Source organism: Struthio camelus, chromosome Z (assembly GCF_040807025.1).
Source record: "Struthio camelus isolate bStrCam1 chromosome Z, bStrCam1.hap1, whole genome shotgun sequence".
NCBI lineage: Eukaryota > Metazoa > Chordata > Aves > Struthioniformes > Struthionidae > Struthio > Struthio camelus.
This window is the reverse complement of record NC_090982.1, coordinates 76,026,041-76,051,833: the sequence shown is the minus strand read 5'-3', so window position 1 is coordinate 76,051,833 and position 25,793 is coordinate 76,026,041. Positions and strand designations below refer to the sequence as shown.

Sequence of the window (25,793 nt, the reverse complement as noted above, 5' to 3'; positions counted from 1 at the left end):
TGATTTGCCTGCCCTGCTGTGAAAAGCTGAATTCTTAAAGCTTAATATTTTATTAGTCTGATCTGATAACTGGTTGATTTACAGACAGCATAGAGGCTGCTACAGCACCAGAACCAAGAAAGGCCCTGCTGGGCGCTTAGGTTGTGAAGATAGCTTTAGATCATAGTATACTAGCTTTGCTTTTGTCTTTCTCTGTGCCAATAAACACAGGAAAAACCTCTCCAAAATTTTTTCCCAGCGAGTGGCAGCATGTACCTTGTCCAGCTCTGGTCCAGTTTTGTTAACTGTGCCAAGTTCACGAGCCTGAAGTCTTTCTGTTTACATAAACCATTTACTAGCCATTCTGCCATAAATTTGTATTGCAAGACAGAACTTCACAGTACTTGTCAGTCAGAGACAAAAAGGAGCCGGACAGTTTGAACAAAAAACCATTTTCCTATTCCCAATTTACTGCCTATGGAACATGAGCGCAGACCACACATACTCTCAAAAGCTTAACAGCCCGCAGGCCCCCGCCTTTCCTGACACTTTTCCTACTTTCTTCTGCAACGGAGTCAATTTTTGCAGGAGTAAGAGGATCTGCAGAAGCAGTCCATTTTTTATTGAATCTAAATGCAGCGATGAAATAATTTCACTTAATGCTCCAAGTCCCTCAGAGGTTTCTGTCAGCGAGGCTTATGGAACCCTGAGGCAAGGCAAAACTAAGCAAACATACAATACAGTATAAACTTAAATAAAATAAGAGATGTCATTTTATCCTCCCATGTATAACTGATTCAGTTAGCCTGGACCCTTTTAGAAATACTGTTCTTTGAGAATAAACTTCAGATCGTCTACACCCTTGGAAAACCTAAACACAACCATAGGCAGAGTGAGTTTTAGGCTAGCAGGAGTAAAAGATCAGGGGGTAGGGGATTACTGGGGGAGAGGGAGCTCCAAGGTAGGTTTTTCTTTGTAAGGCCCACATACATCTACAGCCTGCACTACTGCATGGTTGTAGGTGTCCTCAGAGTTCACCTGTGAGATACAGGTACAATAAAAATAAAACAAAAAGAAAAAAAGCAAACTCATGTTTGCAGTACAGAAGAAAGAAGAACTATTAAAAGTGTTTTCCCTCCAAACTTTGGAAAATCCGATTATCAAACCAGTTCTAATTTATTATTACATACCATATTTGCGCAAATCAGAATTCTTTCATTAAAAAAAAAAAAAAAACGAAACCCAAAAGCCATATCCTCACAGCAATCCTCCCACCTCACTAACATGGTACCAGTCACTGCACTTGAGGCTTCTCATCTGCCTGCCAGTCTCTGCCTCCAGCCAGACCTCGCTCCGAGCAGGCTCTCCGGAGCCCCGAGCCTCACCTCTTACCTTCTGCCCAGGCTCCCCACTCAGAGCCGCTCATCCCAGCTGTCTCTTCCATCTCCAACTCCCTGTCATGCTCTCATCCAGTTTTAGTTTCCAGTGAGTGCACCGTTCTAGTCTCTGTACTCGGCTACATCCCATACTAGGCACCTTAAAGCCTAAGTGGCTTGCTGCCGTCAGCAGGGAAAGACTCAGATCTCCTAGTGCTGATACAGATCACATTAACCCTGCAGGGAGTTCACTTTTCTCCTCTTCTACCCCAGAGAAATGGAATGGGGAAGTGACCCTGTAGTAAATAGTCACTGGAGCCACTGGTATCAGACAGGTATGACACCTAGAAATGAATCCCCAAGCCACTCACTCCCAGCATCTTGAAGCTTACACTGCCTACAGATTTGGTCCAGTTCTTTCCTCGGTGCTTAATTACATTAATTTTGTAAATGCACTTGCTATTTTGAGTTTTATTATCTGCATAACTTGAGTAGGGACCTGTTGGACTCTAACAACATTTTTATTAGACAAGGTGAGCTAATCTTTTCTGGCTCAAGCACGATTCTCTGTGAAGCATCCATACTTGCTACACGGACCGTACAGTCACTCAGTTCGCAATGAGAGTGCTTCTCGAGCCTTTTTATGTAGAGAAATGATTTCAGCAATGGAAGAATTTTAAAAAAGAACTCTTTTTTTTTTTTTTTTTTTTTTTTACCAAATCCTTCACTTTGATTAAACATCCTCTTCACTGTATGACAAGCAGAGCCATCTCCCAGGCAAACTCCACACTGGTCTTCAGTTGCATTGGAATTTATCTCATAATCACAGCCAACAGCCTAGAAGGAAAAACAGTCTCAGAATAAACGTGGCCTCCACAATGACATACTCCAAAACTCACATCTCACTGCCTTCAGCATACTCTGCTCTTCCAAGAAGGGAGAGAATCAGTTTCGTGGAATAGCACATAATCTATATACAGAAACTAAGAGTAGAGGTCATATCTAGCTCAAATTCACATATAATATATGAAGGTAAAGAAAATCACACCATTTCATGAAACTTACAATAGTGACCAGACACTGTTACCTGAGATGAAAACGTGCCTCACACATGGCTTGAACTGGCCAATATATCTGGGATTTGTCCCTGCTTTCCTATGATGCAGAAGCCACCACGGCTTCCCAGGAATACAGTGCACTTACAGAACTGAGAAACAGCAGCTCTCACCAGTGCCTCAGGAAAACCCCGCAGACCCTTGCAAATACTTCCCATCTCCAGGCCATCTTCCAACACGTCTAAAACACAAGCTCTGCACGGGAATGGATGTTTTAGACTTGGATTAGCACGGATACCTAGGGCAGGGAGCACGTGCCAGGGATTCAGTCACTGAACATGCTCCGTTTATACAACTGTACCCAGCTAAGGCCACAGAAAACTCAAGAAACGATGGATCGCTGTCTGATCTCCACGTCAGCTTTTTGTGCCAACCAGCCAGCGCAGGAGCACAACTGCAGATATTCGGTTCACGTAAAATGATTTTTTAAAGCCTTACTTGGAAACTTAGAAAAGGTTAAAGTACAAAACAAAAGCTAAAGCGCACTGTACTGTTCAACTTAGCGCTTCTATTTTTATAGACAATTGCTTCACAAATAGAGGGAGTACTGCCACCTAAACTACATAATAGCGTACTTGAGCTCCTTGATATCATAAAGTTATTTAAATGATATGTGTTTTAACTACTTTCGTCACAAGCAAATATTAAGAAAGTTTAAAATATATTAATAGTGGTTTGTGCCAGAGCCCAGCATCATTACAGAGGAGCTGGTCTCCCCGGTTCTGTCTTGATTCTTCTGGAACTCAATTTTCTGGTCTTCTCTTCATACAAAAAAACCCAGAAAATATTGATTTTTTTTCTTTCTATTTGAAGAACTGAAGTCAGGATTTAACCAAATTATGCTGTCTGCTTCCCTCCTCCTCGAATGCTGCATTTTTAACCTTTTAAAATTGTTTTCCCCCAAAATTCAGAATACATTTTTAGAGGAAATGTCAAAATGCTTTATTTTCAAAACCGCACAATAAAACATGTCAAGTTTTCTGACACTCTCCCTTCTCTGCCCCCTCCTTTCCATAATCTTTTTTTTTTTTTTTTGGACTGAAACTACTTTCTGAATCTTTTTTTTTTTTTTTTTTTTTGGACTGAAACTACTTTCTGATTTTGACATGAATTACTGAATAGTTTCAATCCCATTCATGTTACATTTCTTGGCTGACTGAGTATTTACTAAGAACCTAAAATCATGTTTAGCCCAGAGAGGAGAGCAGCAGTATCTAGGCATAACGCATCCTTCATATTCTAATATTTTTCTGACCATAAAAGCGCAAGAAACACCTGAATTTTTCCTCTGGGTACCAGTGATATAAAGAACAGGTAGAGAGGCTGCAAAAACGGAAGCAAGAGAAGGTCCCATGTTAATAACTGGGTTAAACCGTGTCACTTGCGTTTTGCAGATTATTCCCAAAAGACTCACATTATCACTTAATGCCAACACCCAGCCAACACCTTTCATATCTGCTATGGAAAACAAAACCTGCGTCAAAAAGTTCTGCACCATTCTCAGTTTCTTTCTTTCTTTACAGAAGCCCACTTTCAAAAAAGGGAAAACAAATTTTGCACTGTTATTTGTAATGTCTTTCACACAGGCATAGCTCAGTACCAAAGGACTCCGTTTACGAGCAGTGCAGAACGTTACAGAGACAAGCGCAGGCTAAGTAGGTTCACGACTACATTTCTGCCTCCAGGCATGTAGCTATTCTATTCAGGATGCATTTAATGAAAGATTCAAAGTACTTGGATACCACTGTGATAAGAGCAGGATGATCCCTTATCCTGCCAGGATTTCAGACTTGACTCTTCACCTGTTAGTCAAGGATGCACTGTAGTTCACACTTAGCACTGCCTGAGAATGTAAATAGGGGGGTATGCAGCCATTTTCTTTAAAAAAAAAAAAATGAATTCTGCATTATATTTACTGTACTATCAGTGCATTTGCTAACTGTCTACAAATGGTTAGCAAAGTCAGTGTTATCAGGCTTATTATTAGACCAGAGCAAGAACCAGGCTCTTGGTGTTTTGGGGAGTGCTGCATGTTAAAGTTTATTTTTTATCCTATGCATACATTCACTGCAAAACAGAAATTTGTCATTGTGTTTTCATTTTTCAGTTTGTATATTGTAATGCAGGCATTAAAAAAAAAAACTATGAAAAGGAAAACCTGGAAATGGAACCTTTCCACTTCATGCTTTTCTATTATATAATTTTACTGAGTGTTTTTGAACTTCTCTTTTGAATTTCTGAAAACATTACATGTCTTCAAATTGTATCACTTCAGGCAAATTAGCATTTTCTGGTAGAAAACACACCTTCCTGAAAAAGTTTCTGTTCAGCTGTATTTACTGTTCTTGTTTGTTTGAGCAGCTACACCCAGAAATAACTCGTCCAGCTCAGGCTGTCCATCAGATGTCTTGGGACAAACATCACTGAGCGGGTTTTCCTTGAGCAGCACTGCGTAGCGTGAAAATCCCCAGCTGCTGAACAACGCGGCCCTCGAACCGCTCTGCTGGCACCAGCAAACGAGCCCAGCAGCGACGCCCCAGTACCACAACTCCCCTGCCTCCGCGGGGTCAGGCAGTGTCTCCGTGCGGGGGGCTGCGCTGCCTATCAGTTCATCCAGAGTTGACTTGCAACTTTCTCACGTGGTTCTGTATTTCCCTTGGCAGCACACCCGCAGCATCAAAACATGAGATCACTGTGACCTGAAAGGAATCCCTCTGTCCCGTCCGGTTACAACCATAGACGCTCGTATTTCGGTTTTCCTCCAACTTCTAAACACTGCTTACATCTGATCAGATATCACCAGTCTTCTCTGTACGCGCACCAGAGCGTGCTGTGGGATCCCCACGCGTGAGGCACTCTGGGCAAGTGTCGCAGAGCGGGTATTTATTGCATTGCAGTAAATAAAGCCTTCCTTTTATTCCCTAGCCCTGGGGCCGCTGCTGCTGGTGCAGCGACATTTGTATCTGGCAACAGGTCTTCATGTTATAATGCCATTAATGACCATCACAAACGGTAGGACATATTTTCATGCGTCAGAGTAAACAGCTCCAGCAGTCATTCATTATAAATACATTTACATGAACTTTAATTTCCAGGCCCTGCTTTACCTCACCGCTCCAGTGAATATCACATTATTTTTGTCATTCATCAGACTTATTTCTAGATGCTTCCTCCTCCCTTTTAGTTGCTTTCGTCATTCTTCTACCCCAGACATGAAGCAGCTATGTTTTCTGTAACTGCTTTTAGTAGCGTGCCTAAAATTTCTGGCACACTATTGCCTCGTTCACCAAGAGCCTTTTTTACACACCGGAGACTAGTTTTTATTATTGGTCCCATCACACGGCAGACCTGAACTGCCTGACTGCATTTCTACAGGAAGGAGAAATGATTTATTTCCTGCTGCTTGGTGACTAAAAGAAAACTACCCTTTTGCCACTTCCAGAGGGAGACTTTTGTGTCAGATCGGCTGCCGGGCAGCAGATACAAAAAGTCCTTGCTGTCACAGAAGGGTATTGCCTGGATGCGCTGCCTGAATATCGCAGTTACAACAATGATACATCATGCTTTTAAGGTCTTCCTGCCATGTCCCACTGGTCTCCAAATAAAGAAATCATGATCTTGTCGTGCTGGCTATGACACTGCCTTGAATGGGGAGAGACATGTCCTGATGTGCCTGTTTCTCATAATTTGTCTAGAAAGGGCTGAAGCAGTGTCCTGTTGGGCCAGCAGTGGGAGGAGGAAGTTGAAGCAATATTAAGAGATAGCTTAATAAACGTGCAGTCTGCTTTTCAGCAAGAGAAAAAAAACCCGCTTTCCTCCCTAGTACCCCACACAGTAGTGCAATTTCCAATACAACGTTAATGATCTCTTAACAATTACGAATAACAATTGCGAATTACCACAGAGAACAGCTCACGGACTTGCATGACTGAAGGTCATTTGAGCCCTCAAACTCTGTATGGAGATATGGAGGCCTGTTACAAACAGAGGAGATGCCAGGCCCGTGACTGTCAGTGTCCACATACCCCCAGAGCATACACCACACTAGCTTTCACTTTTAGACAATGCTATAGTTCATATTTAACCAAACCCCTCAACCTGGAAAACTCATATCTGCACCACGGCTCAATATACATGCTACCACTGCAAGACCCTTGCTTATCAACACTGTGGGAACAACCAAAGGCTCCAGTAAGAATCAGAATCCACTTGTGATATGTAACTTAAAACACAGGAAGAGAGATTATATGCTTTAAAGATCATATAAACAAAGGGGAAAAAAGTGACACCCAAAGGATGAGTACATGATTAAATAGCAAACTATTCATGATATCTCTTGATGATTTTAGATGAAGTTACTGACACATCTTCCCGGTTCCCTCCAAACAAAGCTGTTTAAGTTGGGTGCCACGGCAAGAGCGGATCTGAGAAGATATCCGAAGGAAGATGTCCAGTTAGGTGCAAACATATAAAAGGGTAAGAGCACCTCTCATCCCTGGGGCAGCACCACATGGTTATAACTGGAGGCACAAGGATTTGCAGCTCCTCTGTGCAGCCACCGGTTCCAGCCTTGTGAGGGATAACGGCATTACTGGTGTTTAGGAACAGCACGCTCTGTGTGACGGACAGAGCCAAAGGCTCAGCTGCATTATATGACAGGCTCTTAAATGAGTTAACAATTTGAGTTTATCTTTGAATCGACAAGGTAAGCTCTAAAAGGCACATCATACTGACATCTAATAGAGAACGCCTTCCTTGCACTGTGATGCACTGACTGGTCTTCTGAAAAATTAGGCCCCATATATTGAACAAATTGCAAGAACCAAGAGAACCAGCAGTGGTCTCTGCCTCTACTTACTTCCCACTTGAAGATGCACATTTTCGCCTCGCCAAGGTGGCTAGGAAAGCACTCAGTACACATCATATAGCTAAAATGAAGCATCTCAATCCACATTTAGACCTATAGATAAGAACAATTTCCCGGGTTGCTCTATGCAAAACCATGCCAATCTGCAAAATCAGATTAAAATCAGCTAAATTTAGGAGAATAAATTCTTGACTGAACCTGGGTCTTCATGACTTGTTTTGACATACCTGCACAGAAAAGTCCGAACTACACTGTTAAACAAGAGCTACTCTGCATGCCAAACACATGTGAGCAATATGGACAGTGGGTCTAACATACAACATCTTACCGTTTGTTTTTTTTTTAATTCAATTTCAGGCTAAAGTGAGGTATTATTTTAGTACTTGGAACAAACGCGAAACACTTTTGTGAGATACAGTCCTGAAACCTTGAGAACCTGAAGAGGGCTTTATTAGTCACTACCATTATTTTTTTCTAAACTCCTTTTTCACGTTATTAGTGCATGTTGCTGTTAAGAGTACAAGAATGATCTACCAGACTAATTGCAGCAAACGCATTGCCAGGTTTTTTCACCATGATCCATAATCTACGTATCGTGTTTAACTAACTGGACAAAAATATTTGTAAATTATATTGAGAGAGACAAAGCTTCTCACTCATAGCTTCTCATAGCTTCTACTCAAGCGTTGTGCTGTGTACATATTTCAGATAAAAGCATGGTGTCTTTCAGAAATGTAAGCTATTTGGTTTACTTATTCATCACTTGGTCTAGGCAGTGGCAGTTGCTCGGTTTTGTTGTTCACTCCGTGACTCTGACTCCAATTAAACCTGGTTGTCAGATGGGAAGCAGTATTCCACATGTGAAATTGCTTACAAAACTGTATTTATGACAGCACCTGTGCTTCAGGGGAAATTTTTTTAAAAGGTTTTGAGTACCCAGAACTATTTATGATAAAGCATATCTAATATCTACAGACTGCATCTAAAACTGTTTCTGCTTTCAACTCTGATCTATCACTTCAGCTAAATTAAGTTTTGCTCTTGCTGAAATAGGTATAAATTTGAATTGTCACAAGCAGGGCTTACTACAGAAAGCATAAGAAAGCTAAAACGTAGTCACAGTGAGCCCAATCCATATGGGTTGGAAATCAAAAAAATAAAGCAAAACATCATGAAAAGAGCCTTCTGAGATCAGCACTTGGCCTCTTCTGAGTGAAGGTCAAAAGCAAAAGTATATAACATTTACCTCATACATGCTAGATATTTGTTTCCGGCTGGCTTGAACTGCTGATGTTCAGGTCAGCTCTTTCCCCATGACAATTAAAAGACTCATCCTAGCTCTCACCAAAGTCAAGTGGAATCTCTTCCATTGTGAATTTGAACAGGATCTCATTAACTCTCTATCACAAATGCATGTTGTGCAAGGAAAACTTAAATCTTTTACTGCTGCTCTCTGAGTCACTGGCATTCCAGTAGAATAGGAGGTCTCCAAAGAGGGCGTTCTAATTACCTAAGAAAACTGTAGGGTTTCCACCACTGGAAGTCTTTAAGTAAAGCAAGTATCTGTGAAGAATAACAAAAGTATACATGATTCTATGGAGAGATGAAATGGCTGATCTGAAGTCCATTCTGGCTGCATTTTTCTATTATTCATTGGCTCAGGGCATAGGATTATGAAGCTCCCTACAGTAAGCTAATATAATTTCGACAAAACGCCAAGTCCTGCTTTTATTTCCAAAGATGTTAAAAGCCAAACAACCATCAGGCTTCAAAGGGGTACAGGACTGAAATTCCCAATTTCAAGAAAGCAACCTGTAGTTGTAAATACATCCACTGCAAATAAATCATTTGATTTATTAGTCATAAATCATTTGATTTTTTTAGTATTTCAATAAAAGCAACACCATGCCTCTGGGTATTACAGTTACTTATAGAATACATCTTCAAACGTCACAGTCCGGTACGTTATTCTGGAAAACTGCTATTGACATGGAGAAAACCTTGTATTTATTCCTCACTAAACAGAACATCATTGAAACGTATACCATGTGATTGCCAGTTTTCCCATCGCATAGCATTATTCAGTTTACTGTAGTAAACTGTAAGAACTTTTATTGTCTTCCAGTGCAAGTGTCTGATCTTATCACAAGGCTCCAGTTCACAACTACTACATAACATGTAAAATCAGAGTGGTAACACCCAAAGCTATAACCTTTGGTGAAAACACTCAGCAGAAATAAACAGATTTTCTGAACTTCATGTTTTAAAATAAAGGAAGAAGAAAGAGGAGTTTGACGCTACCAAAATAATCAGTACTCAGGCTGATGGATTCATTAAAAAGAACGTAGGGGGGCTCTTATGTTTGCTTAGAAAAGCTGTTCCTGTGAATTTGTTCTGTGATCATTAAAAAGACCATAAAATGGAGTTAGGAGTGCCTTTTGCTGGCATCCCTTTTGCACGGAGGATCGCAGGATCCTCCCAAGACATGTGTTAAATATTTTCCTATAAATTTATGAAGTAAATTGTAGAGAAAGAAACATGCAAACATACCCAATACCTTACACATGCCATTAATACAGATATCTCGGCTGTGGCTTCCGTCAAAGCAAGGAGTACCATCGGTGACCGCATCAAGCATCTTCTCTGAAAAATGGCCGTCTATCGGGCGACAGTGGAGCTCACAGGGGTTAGCTGAAGGGAAACAAAGATACCTTCTTAGAAGATACTTCAGCAGGGTCATCAAACTGCAACAGGCAGGGAATAACAGTATACCTTTACTGCACCACCCGCTCACTTTCCCTGGCATTTTCTGTCAGAAACGGTCTAATCCGAAGCACAAAACAAAGCCACGGTAGTATTGCTAACAGAATGGCCCAGGCCTGATAAACGTCACTAGACTACTTCTAGGAAGCAGCCGGTGTTTGGCACCCTTGTACCTCCTTGCTTGCCCATCATCGATATGCGAACATCCAGCCGGGTGAGCTGAAACAGCAGCGGCTCTGCAGTCTGCTGGGATGGCAGAGGGGACGGGAAACTAGCAAAAACACTTGCCCTCCATGAGCGGAAAGGAAGAGTTTCAGGATGAGATTACCAGGGACACTGATAAGCAAAAGTCAGCTGTGACTGACTGGGTTTTGAGATAATTTGTAACTCCTGATTAGTGCTGCCAGCCTCTCTTGGTGAGCAGTGAAGCAGTTGCTTCTGATCTCCTGTCTGTCAGTAGAGAGTCACATAACTGCTAATTTTCAGCTACTTGCTGGCACTTAACAATTTATTTCAAACACTTCAGGCATGGTAGTTTTTTTTTTTTTTTTTCCCCTGCTTGGCAATTTATGAAATGGGAGATGATGTTAGTGTGTCTGAGAGATCTAAGCTGTTCTTGGGTAACAGCATGGAAGCACGAGGGAAGGGAAAAGTGCTGCACAAGCACTGGCAAAGTTCTCTACAATGGACCACTCTTAGTCTAGCCCATGCATGACAAGGCAGGTGATGCACAAACCTGCCCTGCCCCACAAATGCTGGCCTTAGGGAACAGGAAGCTTCAAAATTCAGGCTTAGGAGGGTCAAAGGGCCCAAGTTTGAAAAATAAGTTGTATAAATTGAAGGCAGCGTTAGAACTGAAACCAGGCTCAAAGCAAACAAAAACATAATCTATGACCTTATGCCATTCCTCTAGAGGCTCTCCAGCAAAGCCAGAGTTATCTAATTGAAAGAAAAATCAGTCAGTGTCATAGACACGACTGATGATAGCTGAGGAGCTGTCTTAGCTTTCTGGTCTGTTCCAAGATATCAGTTTAGCCAGTTGCTGGAGCAATTAATTTATGCTCAGCCAGCTGAAATGCTTTGCTGAAGCAGGGCTTAAATCTGCTCCAGATTTGACCACAAGGAGCCAGTCAGGAGGTCTTCAAGGCACTCTCATTAAGCCATTTTAACAAAATCTTCCAGTGTGCTGCAGAGGTGCCTCTGCTGAGTGATAATTTCACCCTGTGCCTGACTGAGCCAACAAACGCCCCTCCGTTGGTCTCAGCAGGATGGAGAACTACTGTAAATCTTCTGTGTCCCGACTAATGAATTTCTCTCTCTTTCTTCCTCCCTTTTCTCCTTTGTTTCTCTTCTGTCATAAGAAGAACTGCATTTAAAATTGGAGGCATTTCTAGTAATGAGAAACTCATTTTTTTAACTCTTTTTTTTTTTTCCTCTGCATTAGCATAAAAGGGCTTCTGCCTTTGAAGGAGGAAATTCAGTTTTGTTGCTTTGGTTTGTAGAGCGCCATCAGATGTACAGCACCATACAGTGCACTAAAGTCACAGCAGCTCCTGCCCCAAATGCTTGCAACTCAATGACTGAATCCTACACAGCCTAAGTTTTAATATTAATAACCTCCTTCACACAAGCACTATTTTTGCAGGATTGGAATCTAAAAGAACATTAGAAAAAGGGACGCTCCAGGAAATCCTAAACCTTAAGAGGGGCAAGGGGGTTATGTTTTCCCTCTTGTGGGCAGAGGTAATGAGAAACTGAAAATAATGAAGCACTTGTGGCTTCTCAAATAAAGGCAGAGGAGCGCTTTCCACCTTTGCAAAGGGCAGCAGAAGCGTTAGAGGCTGAGGACGTGTATGGATTGAAGTTATGAAACCAGTGGAATTCAAGGTGATGTCGGTCATGTTCAAGAATAGTGACAAAGGTGGAGTTACAAAAGACTTCGAAGCAAGAACATAAAATTGGCAATCCTTATCAGTCCTGAGCTACTCTGTGAAGACTGCCAGGCATTACATCCATCAGTTGTTTTGGTAAGAACTGTCATGATAAGAGATAAAATTTATTTCACTTTTATCTGGAGAAATGTTTTCTGGCCATGTGGCTAATTTCACGACTTTAGCGCTGTCTACTTTGTTCCGCCTTGTTTACCCTCTCACTGCACTGTTTTTCAACACAAAGCACAACGGAAAGGAGAAACCCAGAACTGCTGCTAGCCTGTTTCCTGCTCTGAACTGATGCTGCCTGACACAGACTTTGCACAACGCCATTTCAGCTTTCACGTAGTTCATAATGAAATACGTCCAGCAGCAGTTTGATATCGGCACCTTCTTCCCTACCTGTGTGTTGACATAAAAAAAGCAAGATGAAATCCAATTTCATTTGAGAAATCACTGAGCAAGAAAAAACAGGCAGTGCTGTCTGCTGACACATTCCTGTCATGACAATGATGGTCGACACATATAACTCAGCAAAAGTTTGCAGGGAAAGATAATCTCCCACACTACGCCAACTGATAAGATAAAAATAAATAACAAGCAAACTTTCAGACCAGTAAGGCCTCATGATTCAAAGAAGGGCTTTCTAGACCTTAAAGCTTTCCCGTTTTTCCTAATTGTAGAAACTGGCCTAAATAGAGATCCTAACCTCTCACCAGGGATCTTCTTTTAGTTTTCTTCCTATCAGTTTTCTGCTGAACCCAACTGAAAATGAGAGCATTTCTGCTCCCTCCCCAGAGACTCAATCATATCCAGTATTTTATACTCTTGTCATCATTCCTAAAGCTATTTTGGTATTTCATCTGCACAGAAAACTGATTAAGGCACCACTGAGGAAATTATCCAAGCGTATTAGCCACTCATTTTCTAAAATTGTTTATTTATCTATTACTATTTCTGACAGAAGAATCCAGGGACCTGACCAAAGATCAGGGCTCCATTACTCTTGGACTATAAATAAAAATTGGTCACTGTCCTCCAAAAGTTTAACATTTTTAAACATGAGACATATACAGATGTAGAAAGTTCTTTTATCCCCTTTTTTCAGAGAGAGAACTGACATATGAGGAGAATAAGTACACTGCCTGAAACGACGGGAAAACTCCAAGGCAAAGACTGGCACTGAATTCAGATTTTCGCAATCTTATTTCACTTCTGAAAAACCAAAAAGACTAAATTGGGATCAGTATGAACATTAGCGTTTCTGTTTTAGTTTTTGTTGCTTCAGCAAATTCAATTAATTCACGATGAGACTTTATTAAAGACGTTGCCATCTTAGTTATTTTTAGATCAAAATTTACAGAAATTCTTGCAACTCAGCATACACATGAAATAACTAGGTCCAATCCGTAAGCACTCAGTAAGGGCCAGATTCCCACAATCCTTGCTCAGAGAGAGGAAAAAAAAAAAAAAAAAGCCCTTTGAATTCTAGTTTAAACAGAGCTTGATTTCAGCCTGGGTAAAGCCTACAGAGTTTTAGTTCATCCCTCCACAAAAGAGTAGCATCAAGTACACTTAGTCTATCCCTACCTAGCTTGTCTTTAAATCAACAACGATAACTCAAACTCCCTAGATTACCTGCTCTACTGTTTAACTATGGATACATCAATAAAGAATTCCTAATTTGTAACCTAAAGGCCCCCTGTACCATTTTGCCTATAACTTACTAACCTGCACCTCTACCAGCTTAGGGATATGCATGCAATATACCCTTAGAAATGCACTTACAGTATCTGGCCTTTAACTCACTTAATCTTCTCTTTTCTAGGACAAAACCTGCTTTTTTCAGCCTTTCTTATAACATATGTTTTTTAAATCATTTATCTTTTATGTCATTCTTCTTCAAACTTCCTCCTATTTGTCTTCATCCTTCTTGCAGTGCATTGCCCATAGCTGGACATAAGACTTTAGCTGAAGTGCCACCAACATTCAGCGTACCAGAAAAGTTACATCCTCCATTTATGTATCCTGCCTTCATCCTGCACCAAGATTACACTGCTGATCTGAACAGGGACCAGATCAATCCTTTGATACACAGGAGAAAAAAAAACAAAAAAAAACCCCATACAGATGTAATGGGATACCCAGCAACAGAGCGCCCATAAACACCCAATGATTTACGTGGGATCAGAATGGGATCAAGAAAACAAGCAAGCAAAGTTGAGTAAAGTGCCTAATGTTAAAAGGTATGTGATTTTTTTTCCTGAGTATATTACGACAGACTTCCGATTCAGCAAGTGCAAACAGAACAACATGTCCCAGAAAGGGACACACTCCCTTCCCAGAGCAGAAATACAGACTTTAAATTTCTTCCTTCACAGCTGAATCCCATGAGTTTGCACGCAGGAAGGATCCACCTTAACCTGACTGAGAAGGATGTGACTAATGTGTATGCCTGGAGGAGATAAGGCCTTGGTATTTTTTCCTCTATTACACAAGGAATAAAAGAGGTGAGCCTATTTTCTTGAAGCCCTCACCTCTGTGCATTTGGGAGAACTCCGAATTGAAGAAATTCGGAACAAAGAAAATCAGAAGAGACAACTACCAAACACAGACAAAAAGGAAAAAAAAAAAAGAAGCTGAGAGAAAGCTACTTTATCACATTAACCAAACTTGGAACTTTAACATAAAGTTTAATTTCAAAGTAGTGGTAGCAGAAACGTTACCTTGTGCTTTTAGCTCAGACCTTGCAGCTGTATCATTATAGATCTTACTTGATACACAGATACATTTCAGAAGAAATACGAAAGCTACAACATTTCAGTTACACAACCCCTATCCCCAAGTATATGAGATGAATGCATAGGTAATCCTGGCAGTGACTGAGGGAAAAAAAGGTATTTATATGATTACTGCCCTTTGCTTGGAAGTAAGGCTCACGCTGACTACATGGACATTAAGTTCTGAGAAGGTATCAGATTCAGACAAACGTTACCTGCCACAAGGCATGAAATAAATTAAGTAGATGTGGGGTCTGCCTGATGACAAAGCAGTAGATCAGCACCAGTGTCCAACCAAAGCGTCAAAGTAGGGGATTAAGTTTAAAAGGAAAAAAGAAAAAAGAAAAAAAAAAAGCACTCAGAAAATGCACTCACCAGAATGGCTGGCTGCTTTAACTACCCTTAAACCTGAAAGTCTCCTTTCTGCTGAGACTCCCAGGGATACTCAGAAGACTCCAGCTCGAGTCCAGCGGTTTCTATGCTCTAGAGCAATTCCACGGCAGGTAAGGAGGCATCAGCAGGCTGTGCAAGTTCCTCAAGAACGGGGAACAGGAGGGAAACAAGGATTTGAAATAGGAAGGAAATAACTCAACAGATTTGGAACCTGAAAGGTAGTTAGCCTAGGTAACAGTGAGATATCATTCACTGCTCTCCTTCTTGGTTGGTTGTTAGAGCTACTTCTTGCATTTCACCTTATATTAGATCATAAACTCTTTAAAGGAGAGTCTTTGTCCTCCTATGAACGTACAATTTACACAGCAGAAAAGGACATTATGACAGTCTTTAATTATGTGTCAATCATTAGAACTGGCTTATGGAAGCTATGAAATTAAAGCCAGGAGAGAGAATTGTGATCATCTAGGTTTCTTTTACCATTTACTATTTTTCCAGAAGGATGAAGGAACACTGAAAAGATTAGCAGCACCTGGAAAGCTTCTAGCTCAGAGTTTCAACTCCTTGACTAAGGACTTCCACACAAAACTATTATGTGCAGTCAGGGTTTGGGAAAGCCTCAGGATATTTTCTTTTCACCTATATCACATGCGCAGTAGGGGAGGTTTGAAGATGCCTGCTAATAAAACATAAGCCAAAACCCATCTTGGCAGCTAGTTAACATAGTAACAGAGTACTCTGAAAAGTCTTTGAAATTGGATGGCATTAGTTACGCGAGGTGAAGCAAGGCAAGCTGATATACACTGACGAAGGTTGGTGGACATACGGTGGACATGCTGACTAAGTCTCCAGAGCCCTGTAGTGTCAGCTTTTTTCCATGTGGGATTTACAAGCGGCTGTTGCTTTGCTTTTGTTTAACATCTTGGTTTGCTCAAGACAAACAAGAAAGACTCAACTGCTTTATCGCACAGCGAGAGCACTGTCCTGTGAGCCTGCTTGAAGTTATTCTGCCCAGAGGTAACACAGAGGTGGAAACACAGACTCGTTGCTGCAGAACATTGGAGGGTTGAGGAAGCTCCTTCTCTCTCACATAAAACGCGTGGTGTTTCTTGAATACTCCTGCTATTCCTGGCTTATAGCTGTAGCTTTCTCCAAGTTTTACTTTCCTAGCTACCTTTAAGTACTTCTGCTCTCTGTCACGTTGTTCCATCAGAACTCCCTGCGCCATTTGTAAGCAGAAAAAGAGAAGACAGAATTTCATTTCCCTCAGATCTCTTTAGCAACTGACTGGAAGGTGAAAGAAAACCGGAATCTGAGATGGCTGGAAAACTGCCAGTTGTAGCTCAGTGCAGTAGCTAATGCCACGTCTGGACAAAGCTGGAAGCCGGAGCCCACGATAGCCACCCACCCTCATAAACACCCATACAGTGATGCCGGCAGAGGGAGGATTAAGCACAGGACCTCGTCAAGCCTCTGCCCAGATGACTGCTCCCAGGAGAGCCTGCCTGTCTGCGCCAGGCTTCTAAGTTAGAGTTTCGCAGCAAGAAAACACTTCAGATATTCTTAATGGAACATAAGAATAAAGTTGCAAATGCTACAGACCTCACAGATCCTGAGGGAGCAAGGTAACTCCGGACTGAAATCCTGGCTGCTAAGAAAACAGGTAAGAAGAGATGAAAAGTTTTTTTTTAAGTCACAGAAGAAATAACTGTGTGGTATTTGAAGGATTTGGCAAAAGGTCACCAAACCCAGGATGTTCCAAGTGAAATATTTCAAGCTCAACAAATGAGCATTTTTAATGCAACTGTTTTGGTCAGTAAAGCTATAACCAGGTCTGCTGGAAATATGGTAAAGACATCATCACAGGCCTGTCTTTCAGTCTGCTGGAAGCATTTGATTCATGAGCTATAGCGCTTTTTAAAAGCGGACCTTCAATAACAAGTGCACACACCAGCTCTGTTAGCACTGCCCTGGAGAGGACACTAACTGAATCAAGCCTGTACCCAGCAGAAGTACTCATACGAGTAACAGAAAGGAGTGGAAGCCCCATTTCAGTGACAGGGGACTGCAGAAAATAATCTATGAGTTTGGCTTTGGATTAAGCCGTAGGCTTTTTTTTTTTTTTTTTAAAAGCATTTACCATGGTTTGTTTTACTGACTGGCCTTCTGAAAGAGTCTTTGATCAGATTTTCTTTGATCAGAAATTCTCCTGGAATGCTGTATGCTCCAGGGCTATCTTCAATGGTGTGTTTATTATAAGGCACTGAGGCAGTAGCAGGAATTTAGGAGACCTATTTAGTGCGGTCAATAACTATGAAAATGCAATAAATATGCTGAAAAATACTACTGGCAAATGAAATTGAAAGCGGAATCTTGAGCTTCACTTCCCTAACTGGTTTATATTTTCTTAAAAAAATTATATCTATAGCTTCTACTGGACAATCCACTCCTCACATTTATGCATTCACCATGAATTAAGCTTCATGGTAATAACTATTACCCCTGTATTTAGTAACTAGATGTTACAAGTCAAGTTATAAGGCAGACATATCAGTCCTGTCTCTACAATAAAAGGGGAGTACTTTACAGAGCCTGGTGAGGTATTATTTACCCAGCATCGTGCTAGGCACGCTTACCGGGCGGGTCTGAGTTCGGAAGTAGTAAAGCCACATTTGTGCAGCTGAAGAGCCCCGCTTATTAGGTGTAGCGATGCCTTCAGGCGCAGGTGCACAGCTCCGCACCACAATACTGCACTTCTCGTTCTGGGGGTGATACTGGGAATGGCAGTTCAGGTCTATCCAGACCAATTAGCATAGATGGGCCGTCACTAGCTTTTACTAGCATAATATCCTGGCAGGTGATGGACCAGTTAAACTCATAGCAACTATTACTAGAGCTTTCTGAAAACATCAATGTGTAACGCAAAGCCAGTGTCTTCACGTATACGCATCAGGCACATGAGAGTACGATCCCATCTGATTTTCTCTCTAGTTAATTAAAGACTTGTAACTCAGTGACTTGTCTTCCTCATAGAGCTTTCCCATAGGTCTGTAAATCTGACTTCTAAGACAAGATACTCAAGAATTCATAGCTTTGTACCTGTGTTATAAACTGGAATCCAGTGGTAGAATTCATTCTGGTACGGAACCGTATCAAACTCACTGCACTGCATCTGACGAAAGGTTGGCATGTTCTTGTGACAGGGGCTAATGTTACACACGCGATAGCGTTTCCTTTCTCCAGTGCAGTAGTCTCCTCCGAACTGGGGTCTAGAAAGGAAACATTGAGATCGCGGATGTGAGATTCTCAGTAAAATATAGTTTTAACTTTTGCATTTTCCATTAGTATCAATTAGACAACGTCTTTCCAACGGCTTAATAAGGTGAATCTGAATCCTTGACAAGGTAGAGACACTCTTCACATGTCCAGGTATCCAAACATGGTGCTCCAGGTATGGAGCACCTCGCATCTCACAGAGCTGCTTGGCACATTGCCTGGCAATGACAAACTACCTTACCGAAGAACTCCAAAAAAACAAAACAAAACAAAAAACAAAAAACAGAACATTTGACAGTCCTGACAGAGGAGTCAAATAATTTCAACTGTTAAGCATCCACGTAGTGATTTTTGAAAATGTGATATATAGACCTTTTGTGCTCAGGTATATATCAGACAATTCTGCCCTTTTTTGTACCTATCGACCCCTGTATCTGAAGCTCCAAACAAAACTGATGTTTCGAATAAACTATGAAAGATGGTTCCTTGATTCCCCTCAGGAACATACCACTAGCCATTATTTCCACCCAGCATTCAAGGACACTGTATTATTTCAAGATAGTATTATTAAAGCAACATTTCTAGTATTTACACAAATCTTGCTGGCCAAATATCAGGATTTTTCCACTGTACGTAGAAATAAGCTCCATGGAAGATAATGAAGACGATGAAGATTATAAAAATTGAGCCATGTGAATTTCACACAGATGCGTTTAACTAGGGAGAAGAGGTGTTCAATAACTGTCTTGCTCTAGCACCTGCTGATAAAGCTGTATCATAAAAAAGTCCCTCCAGTCTCTTCAGTATCTCAAAGATCTTGAATAAAAGGCATGGAAAGATTGTACACTCAACTTACTCCGGGTTATTGCACGGTCGCTCTGCACTCTGAACTCCTGCCCCACACGTCCTTGTGCAATGGGACCAGGACGACCAAACACCCCATCCACCATGAACTGCCTCTGGAGTCTTGCCCACTGTAATGCACTCACCAGAGAAGCACCACTTAGAGAGAAGAGAAAGGGCAAACAGCTCAAGATTAGCATCACACGAAACTGTTACTGCAAATTTTAACCTTCAGGGGAGTTCATTGAAGTGGAGCTTTAAATGCAGATGTCACAGGACACTCCCTCTTTTATCCTTAACAACCGCAGAGCTATTCACGGTTCTCCCGCTGCCCCTTCATAGCATGGAAGCTCACAGTCACCTTGTTTTCTCCACATCGAGTGCCATCCGCGGCAGCATCCAGTTTGGAGCGGCAGGAGCCTTTCACTGAGCACCAGAGCGTTTGGCAAAGATTCTGGAAAAGAAAAAACTGCAGCAATCCCAAGCAGAGCTGAATGCCTAAGGCCAACATTTTCAGAAGTCACCCATGGTTTTGTACATCTATTTACAAAGATTTATAAGGGCTATATTTCCAGAGATGGATGTTTAGAGTTTTCCACAAGTTAGGACCCTTCAAGGGTTCAAATTCAGGTACTGCTCATTAGTGTACAACTAGGGACTATTTAATAAATACAAAACGGTAAGTACTTTGAATCAAGTGGATTAACTGAACCATACTTGCAAGTTTAAATGTTCCCCTCATTGGCTGCTCAGCTCCCAGCTACACACAGGAAAAATGACTTTACAAAGTCTGGGCACTACTGTTTATAGTGAAGGCAGATGGAGTCTGTATTATTTTCATTTGATGACTACTAATGAGCACAATGCTCAATTTTGCGTTGTTACGAGCTGGTAAGCAAAACCAATGCCATGTCTCCAAGTATGACAACCAGGTTAATGCCCTTCAACTCCCAAAATCGGATGATGAGAAAGAGATCAAAACACAGCTCTCTCAAAAAATCAGCCCAGCAGACACAGGAGGGAATGATCTAAAAAGAAGCTGTCCAGAATAGCTGGTAGAAGAAAAAAGCCTAGTAGCCTAAGAAGAGCAGTGGCTCTGGGTGATGAAGGCTGGCATAGCCTACACAAACTTGGCACTTGTGAAAATCCAGCCCCAATAAGCTAGCAGCAACATTCGGCCGAGTTTGAAATCCAAAATTTGGCTGCTGGTTTCTGGCCTACTTCTATTTAAAACAGCTAAGCTCTGGCACAGAGTGTGCCACCTCAGGTACCCTGCGCTTCAAGTCGGAACACGGTGTCTGGAGCTTTGCATCTCCGCTCGTTTAGCTGCTTTCTGGTGACGTATACATGTCAGAGGTTGTTTTGCAGGTCCCTATTTATAGTTCAAGAGCAGCACTACTTAGCGACTCTCTGTGGAGCCACCATTGTCAGGATGTAAAGGCAGAGCTACCCAAACGTTCTTACTGATGAATTTGCTTTCATGGGGAACTTCATGCTTATTTTTAGCTATTGTGTACAACATACGCTTGTGCTTTTTAGGGCATGAATTGCGTCCTCCACTGTGTTTCAAATGCCCAGAGAAAGGCACAGTTGAGCACCACAATGTGGATTTAAACTGAATGCAGCTTTCCACTGGCAGTTACATGTTTACGCTGTGGAAACACTTGGATTCCAAAACCAACTGTTTATGGAGTAAACTCATTAGCTTTAAACTCATTAGCTTTTTTTCCCATTCTAATCCCCATGCACCAGGGCTTTTCTTCATATTTAAGAATACTGGAATAACAGTAGTGCAAGAAAAAGCTTTATTTACTGCATACTTTCTGGAAGTAATAATCAGGAATTCATGACTAACATGGAGTCACTGCAAGGCAAGTGATTTTATCATCAGCAATACAGTATACACCCAACCTGTGAGATCAGGATCTGTGCCTTAGAAAGAGACCACTGTAAATAATCCCAGTCCTACTGAACCGAGTGAACCTTTTGGAGATAAGGAAAGGGCAACTGAGATGAGGATTCTGAAATCCTATAGCTGGTAGGGAGCTACGGATCCATCCACCATTTGGAATATTTATCCTCCAAATTTTGCTTTGCTCCTTATTAGGAGGACAGTATTTATGTGCATGGTGCTTAGAGGACTAACTACCTAAATGGTTTGTGAAAATCACCATACGAATTCGAAATCTCTTTGTTCAATGTAATCACTGAACCCTTGGGCATCTTCAGCTAAATGCAGATTCCTCTCTCAAAAAGAACCTGTGGGTAAAATTCAACCATACATGCAACATTAAAACACGTATGTAATTAAAACATTAAAAGTTATACAACAAATGTAGCTTAGTCAGTCAGAGAGCGTTAGGTAAATAGTGACGAGGCAAAGAACAGTCAGACTTCTTAGACAAAATGACTATACTAATTGTCCAATACGCCAGGCAGACTAAGCACAATTCACTGCCAGTGCAGTTACCTGCAAAACACAGGCCTCGCAGTAAAAGACTAAAATAAAATGATACCAATTAATTTACTGACGTTTATCCAGCTGTAAAGTTGGTTAATCAGGAGATGCTGAATGTAAAGGCCTACTAGGTTCACGCTCAAGGAGAGATGGAACAAACCAATATTGCAAAATTACACTTTAATTTTCTATCTGTACCAACAGACAAATTACAGCATCTGAGAAAAATGGAACAGCAGGTAATGAAAGCAATCTTTCAATACATGCTTCAGATTCAGTAGGTGCAGTTCAACATTGCTAATCCTTACAGCTGAGGAGATTAGTCATAAATAATTCCTCTAATAAGAGGGTAGATAAGGATACACATAACTATCACAACGGAATAAACAATCAAGATCTGCAGTCCCCAGTCCACAGCTGTACCCAATACCTTGCCTAAAACACGCTCCAGCATCGCAGATAACCACAAGGCACTACTACTGCCACGGTCCTATCTAACAGGGAGAACAAATAGGGATGCTGCCTTGCAGCATTTGCTGAATAGTGTTGCCCAAGAGTCAGTAAAACTTAGTGATCTCTTATTTAGATCAGCGTTTGAAAGCACAGTTTCTGAAGTGTTCTTCCACGTAGAATAACGCTGCAGAGCTAAATAGCTCTAAACAAGGTAGGTACAGCTACAATAGCACAGCACTACACCTTAGCTAATTTAACTTTTTACTCTACAGCGCTTCCTGGGTCTTGTAGGGAGCTGTGCTGATGGTGACTGATGTGCTGATGTGACTATACTGTTCCCGTGCATCTCTGCACGGCACTGTCTTGCTGTGCTGCGAAGATGAACCCTAGGGAACCAATATTAGACTAGATTATCTACATTACCCACTGCCACATAAAAATCTTATGTTATCTGAGGTTGGATATAAAGATATCTATATAAATCTATATTTAGATACATTTAATCTATATAAAGATTCTTACGATTATTTATCTATATTCAATTCACATAAAGATTCTTTGAGGTACAAAGACTGAAATTTCTTTTCATTAGTTAGACCATCGAAAGTGCGAAAAATCAGGTTGCATAGGAAAAGAGCAAAGCCCTGGGTTTTTTTTCCAGACAACTCTTCCTGGAACTGAAGATTTGTTCCTAATGAAATCATTGGTCAGTTGAGAGCTATAATATTAAAGTGTGTCTCATTTTGGAAGATGGGACTTAATCTCTGTTGATAACATACTTAAGATAACACCAAAATTACTTCACTACTGAAGGGCAAGGATCTAACAACGGGTATGAGGCCAAATCCCCTAAAGGACAAGGAATATATGAGGCAAATAGTGCAACATCTCGCTTCCAGGATCTCCCGACTGAAATCAAAACACGCTGTTAGGATATGTTCGCACTGCACGTCTAGTCTATTAGACTCTGGACATGGTGCATTTGTACTTAGCAGCTGAGGTTCACAACTGCACTTCCACACTGTTCAAGAGGCTTAAGCTCTCATTAGCGCAATGAAGAAAAACATACAGCACTTACATCCACATCTTCACAGAAAGTAGCATTGGAACCATACTGAAGCTGGCACTGGTGATGTACATCATAAATCACTCCAGGAGCAATGACTGGAGACCTCAGAACTTTTTTTTGAGGTACATCATCCAAACAGAATCCCCACCCTCGGCTAAAAGATGAAAATTGCAAATTAAAAAAAAACACAACCACACCTTTTTGACACCTTTTTTATACTGACTTTCCATAATTGATAGTAATAACTTTCAATAATCGATCAATTGTTGGTGATAATTTTTGATATGGCCTTTGGTAATAATGCTTCCAGATTCCAGCTAAGCTATGCTGAAGTGCCGCTAACAAACAGTACTCATTTCTCATAGTTCATGGAACCTTAGAGAATAGCAAAATACTTGAAAATCCACAACAAACTGCCTGCTCAGGAGTAGCCCAGGTATCAGTAACAATTAGACCAGTGTCCAAATTCCACACTTTGAAGAGGGACCACTGAAGTCTGCAAAAGCAAAGGAACATATGTGGCTCTTGTAAGTGCTGATGGCCCTGATGCTGAGCAGCTCTCAGCTGCTATCCCCTCCTCCTATACCCGATGGATGAAGTTCTTCTAACAGCTCTCCACCTGGCAGGCAGTTTTTATGGAGGCAAAATCTATCCTGCCAAATTGGAAATATCATGAAGTCATTATGGTTTGCAGAGCGACTTCAAAGCGTCCTGCAGCCTCTGGCCAAAGTTATATCATAGCACTGCTTTTGATAAGAACATGAATTCGGACAAGTCACTGAAATCAAGTACGTATTACTGTGGCCAACAAAGGGAACGTCTTTGACGCCCCATCCAAGTCCTTGACAGAAAGGTTTCTTTCTTCCTGGTAACTACAAGAAGCTGCAGGTTGCACCAAACCTAAGCTAACATGACAAGACTGCAGTTCACTTTTAGAAACTTAAGATATAATGGAGCTTTTCCCAGTTACTAAGAGAGCAATAAGCTTGGGGCATGCCCTGCGTGGGAATTAACTCAAGTACTCTACAAAAAAAGCAAATCTAGTAAACTCCACTTAGATGTCTCATATACAGTTGTACTCATTCAAGGGAGGTGCTACACACTGATCACTCACTCCAGGAAACGTGTGATGTATTCCTTGCTGCACTGAGACCAGGTGAGGGGAGTGGGATCATACTGCAACTGCCGGGACATAATATACGGACGCTTTCCAATAGGCTCACAATCGTTCTCTTTTCCATCGTGCTGGATGCCAAAACTGGAGATAGAAAACAAGAGTTAATAATTCCAACTGGCTGGTTATATCACAACACTCATCTGTGAGTTCAACAACGTGTGTAAACAGATACTAGGGTTGTTTCCTCTTGTGGTTAGCTGTAGATACATTTTTGCCAAAAAGTGCACAGAAGACCTGATCCAAGACCCATAAAAAATTCTAGACTCCAACAGGCTGTCAAACAGATTTGTTATGCAAAGCAATGTTATCAGGCAGAAGACAAAGAACACTGTCAGAGACCATCTCTGCGGTATTTTTTTTAAGGGAGTCAGAACACTATTGCATGATTTAGCTGCATTTAAGGAGGTAGTTTAAACCTCAAAGTTATGTCAAAGCTGTTAGCACTAAGAGCACTTCCTAGCTCTTCAGTCCAAGAGCCAGGAAGTGCTCTTAGTTCTAGTAGGTGCTTAGTTCTATCTAGGAGATAGGCATCTCACGCCACCTGCTCTTCTTTCCCTTCTTTGCATCCCTTCATAGAGGAGGAATCTCAGCTTCAGTGCCTTTTAGGTCTCTGATCCCTTTCTTCGCCTGCTCTACAGGTCGTACGTAGCTGTAATCTGGCAATCAGATTTTTAACCACCAGATAGTCATGCTTTATATCTAAGGCAACATCTTTTAATAACCTGCTGCAATGTAAATTTGGTAACTAATCAAAGGGAAAGGTCACCATTAGTTATTAAGCCTCAGTTCCTCCAGCACTCTAACCTACCCCCGGCTGGGTTAAAAGCAGCTTAGCATGGGATATCTGATGAAATCGTTGTATAGACAGGGGACGCTGGTAGTGAGATACTAGCAGAGGTCAGATAAGATGCTGAGGCAAAAATCAAAAGCGAAACCTGTTCCTAAAATTCCCAGCTAAATTTTATTCTTTGTTCCTTTGGCTAAGGACAAAGCGATTGTATTGACTAGCATAGTTATCTCAGACTCCTACTACTTATAGCTAAGATCAGGCTTTCTTACACTCTCTCTTATACTGTCTTACAATCATGCCTCCAATGCTTGTTTCTTTTCTAATCTCTTTTGCTGGATTTAGACAGAGACACTGTTTTCCACACTGCTGAATGCAGTGAATTAGCTGCCAGCCTCCACTCCTCCTTACTATTTAACTTCCTCCTTACAGACAAGGAGATAGTCCTCCACAGCAGGTCTTCCCAACACGGTGTTCTCTGACTTCTGTGACTTATTGAAGAGATTTCCTTATTCAACAGCTTGTA

At 41.3% G+C, this 25,793-nt stretch overlaps 1 protein-coding gene across 1 annotated transcript in view; it reads right to left on the bottom strand.

Moving 5' to 3' along the window:
• LOC104147817 (A disintegrin and metalloproteinase with thrombospondin motifs 12) overlaps positions 1-25,793 on the bottom strand; it is a 167,444-nt gene that overhangs the window by 36,320 nt on the left and 105,331 nt on the right. Inside the window, exons 8-14 of the mRNA XM_068928564.1 lie at positions 24,418-24,561; positions 23,313-23,457; positions 19,685-19,777; positions 19,337-19,482; positions 18,304-18,473; positions 9,895-10,028; positions 2,072-2,192 (exon numbers count right to left, since the gene is read on the bottom strand). Coding sequence (XP_068784665.1) covers positions 2,072-2,192; positions 9,895-10,028; positions 18,304-18,473; positions 19,337-19,482; positions 19,685-19,777; positions 23,313-23,457; positions 24,418-24,561 — 953 coding nt within the window. The remainder of the gene's footprint in view (positions 1-2,071; positions 2,193-9,894; positions 10,029-18,303; positions 18,474-19,336; positions 19,483-19,684; positions 19,778-23,312; positions 23,458-24,417; positions 24,562-25,793) is intronic.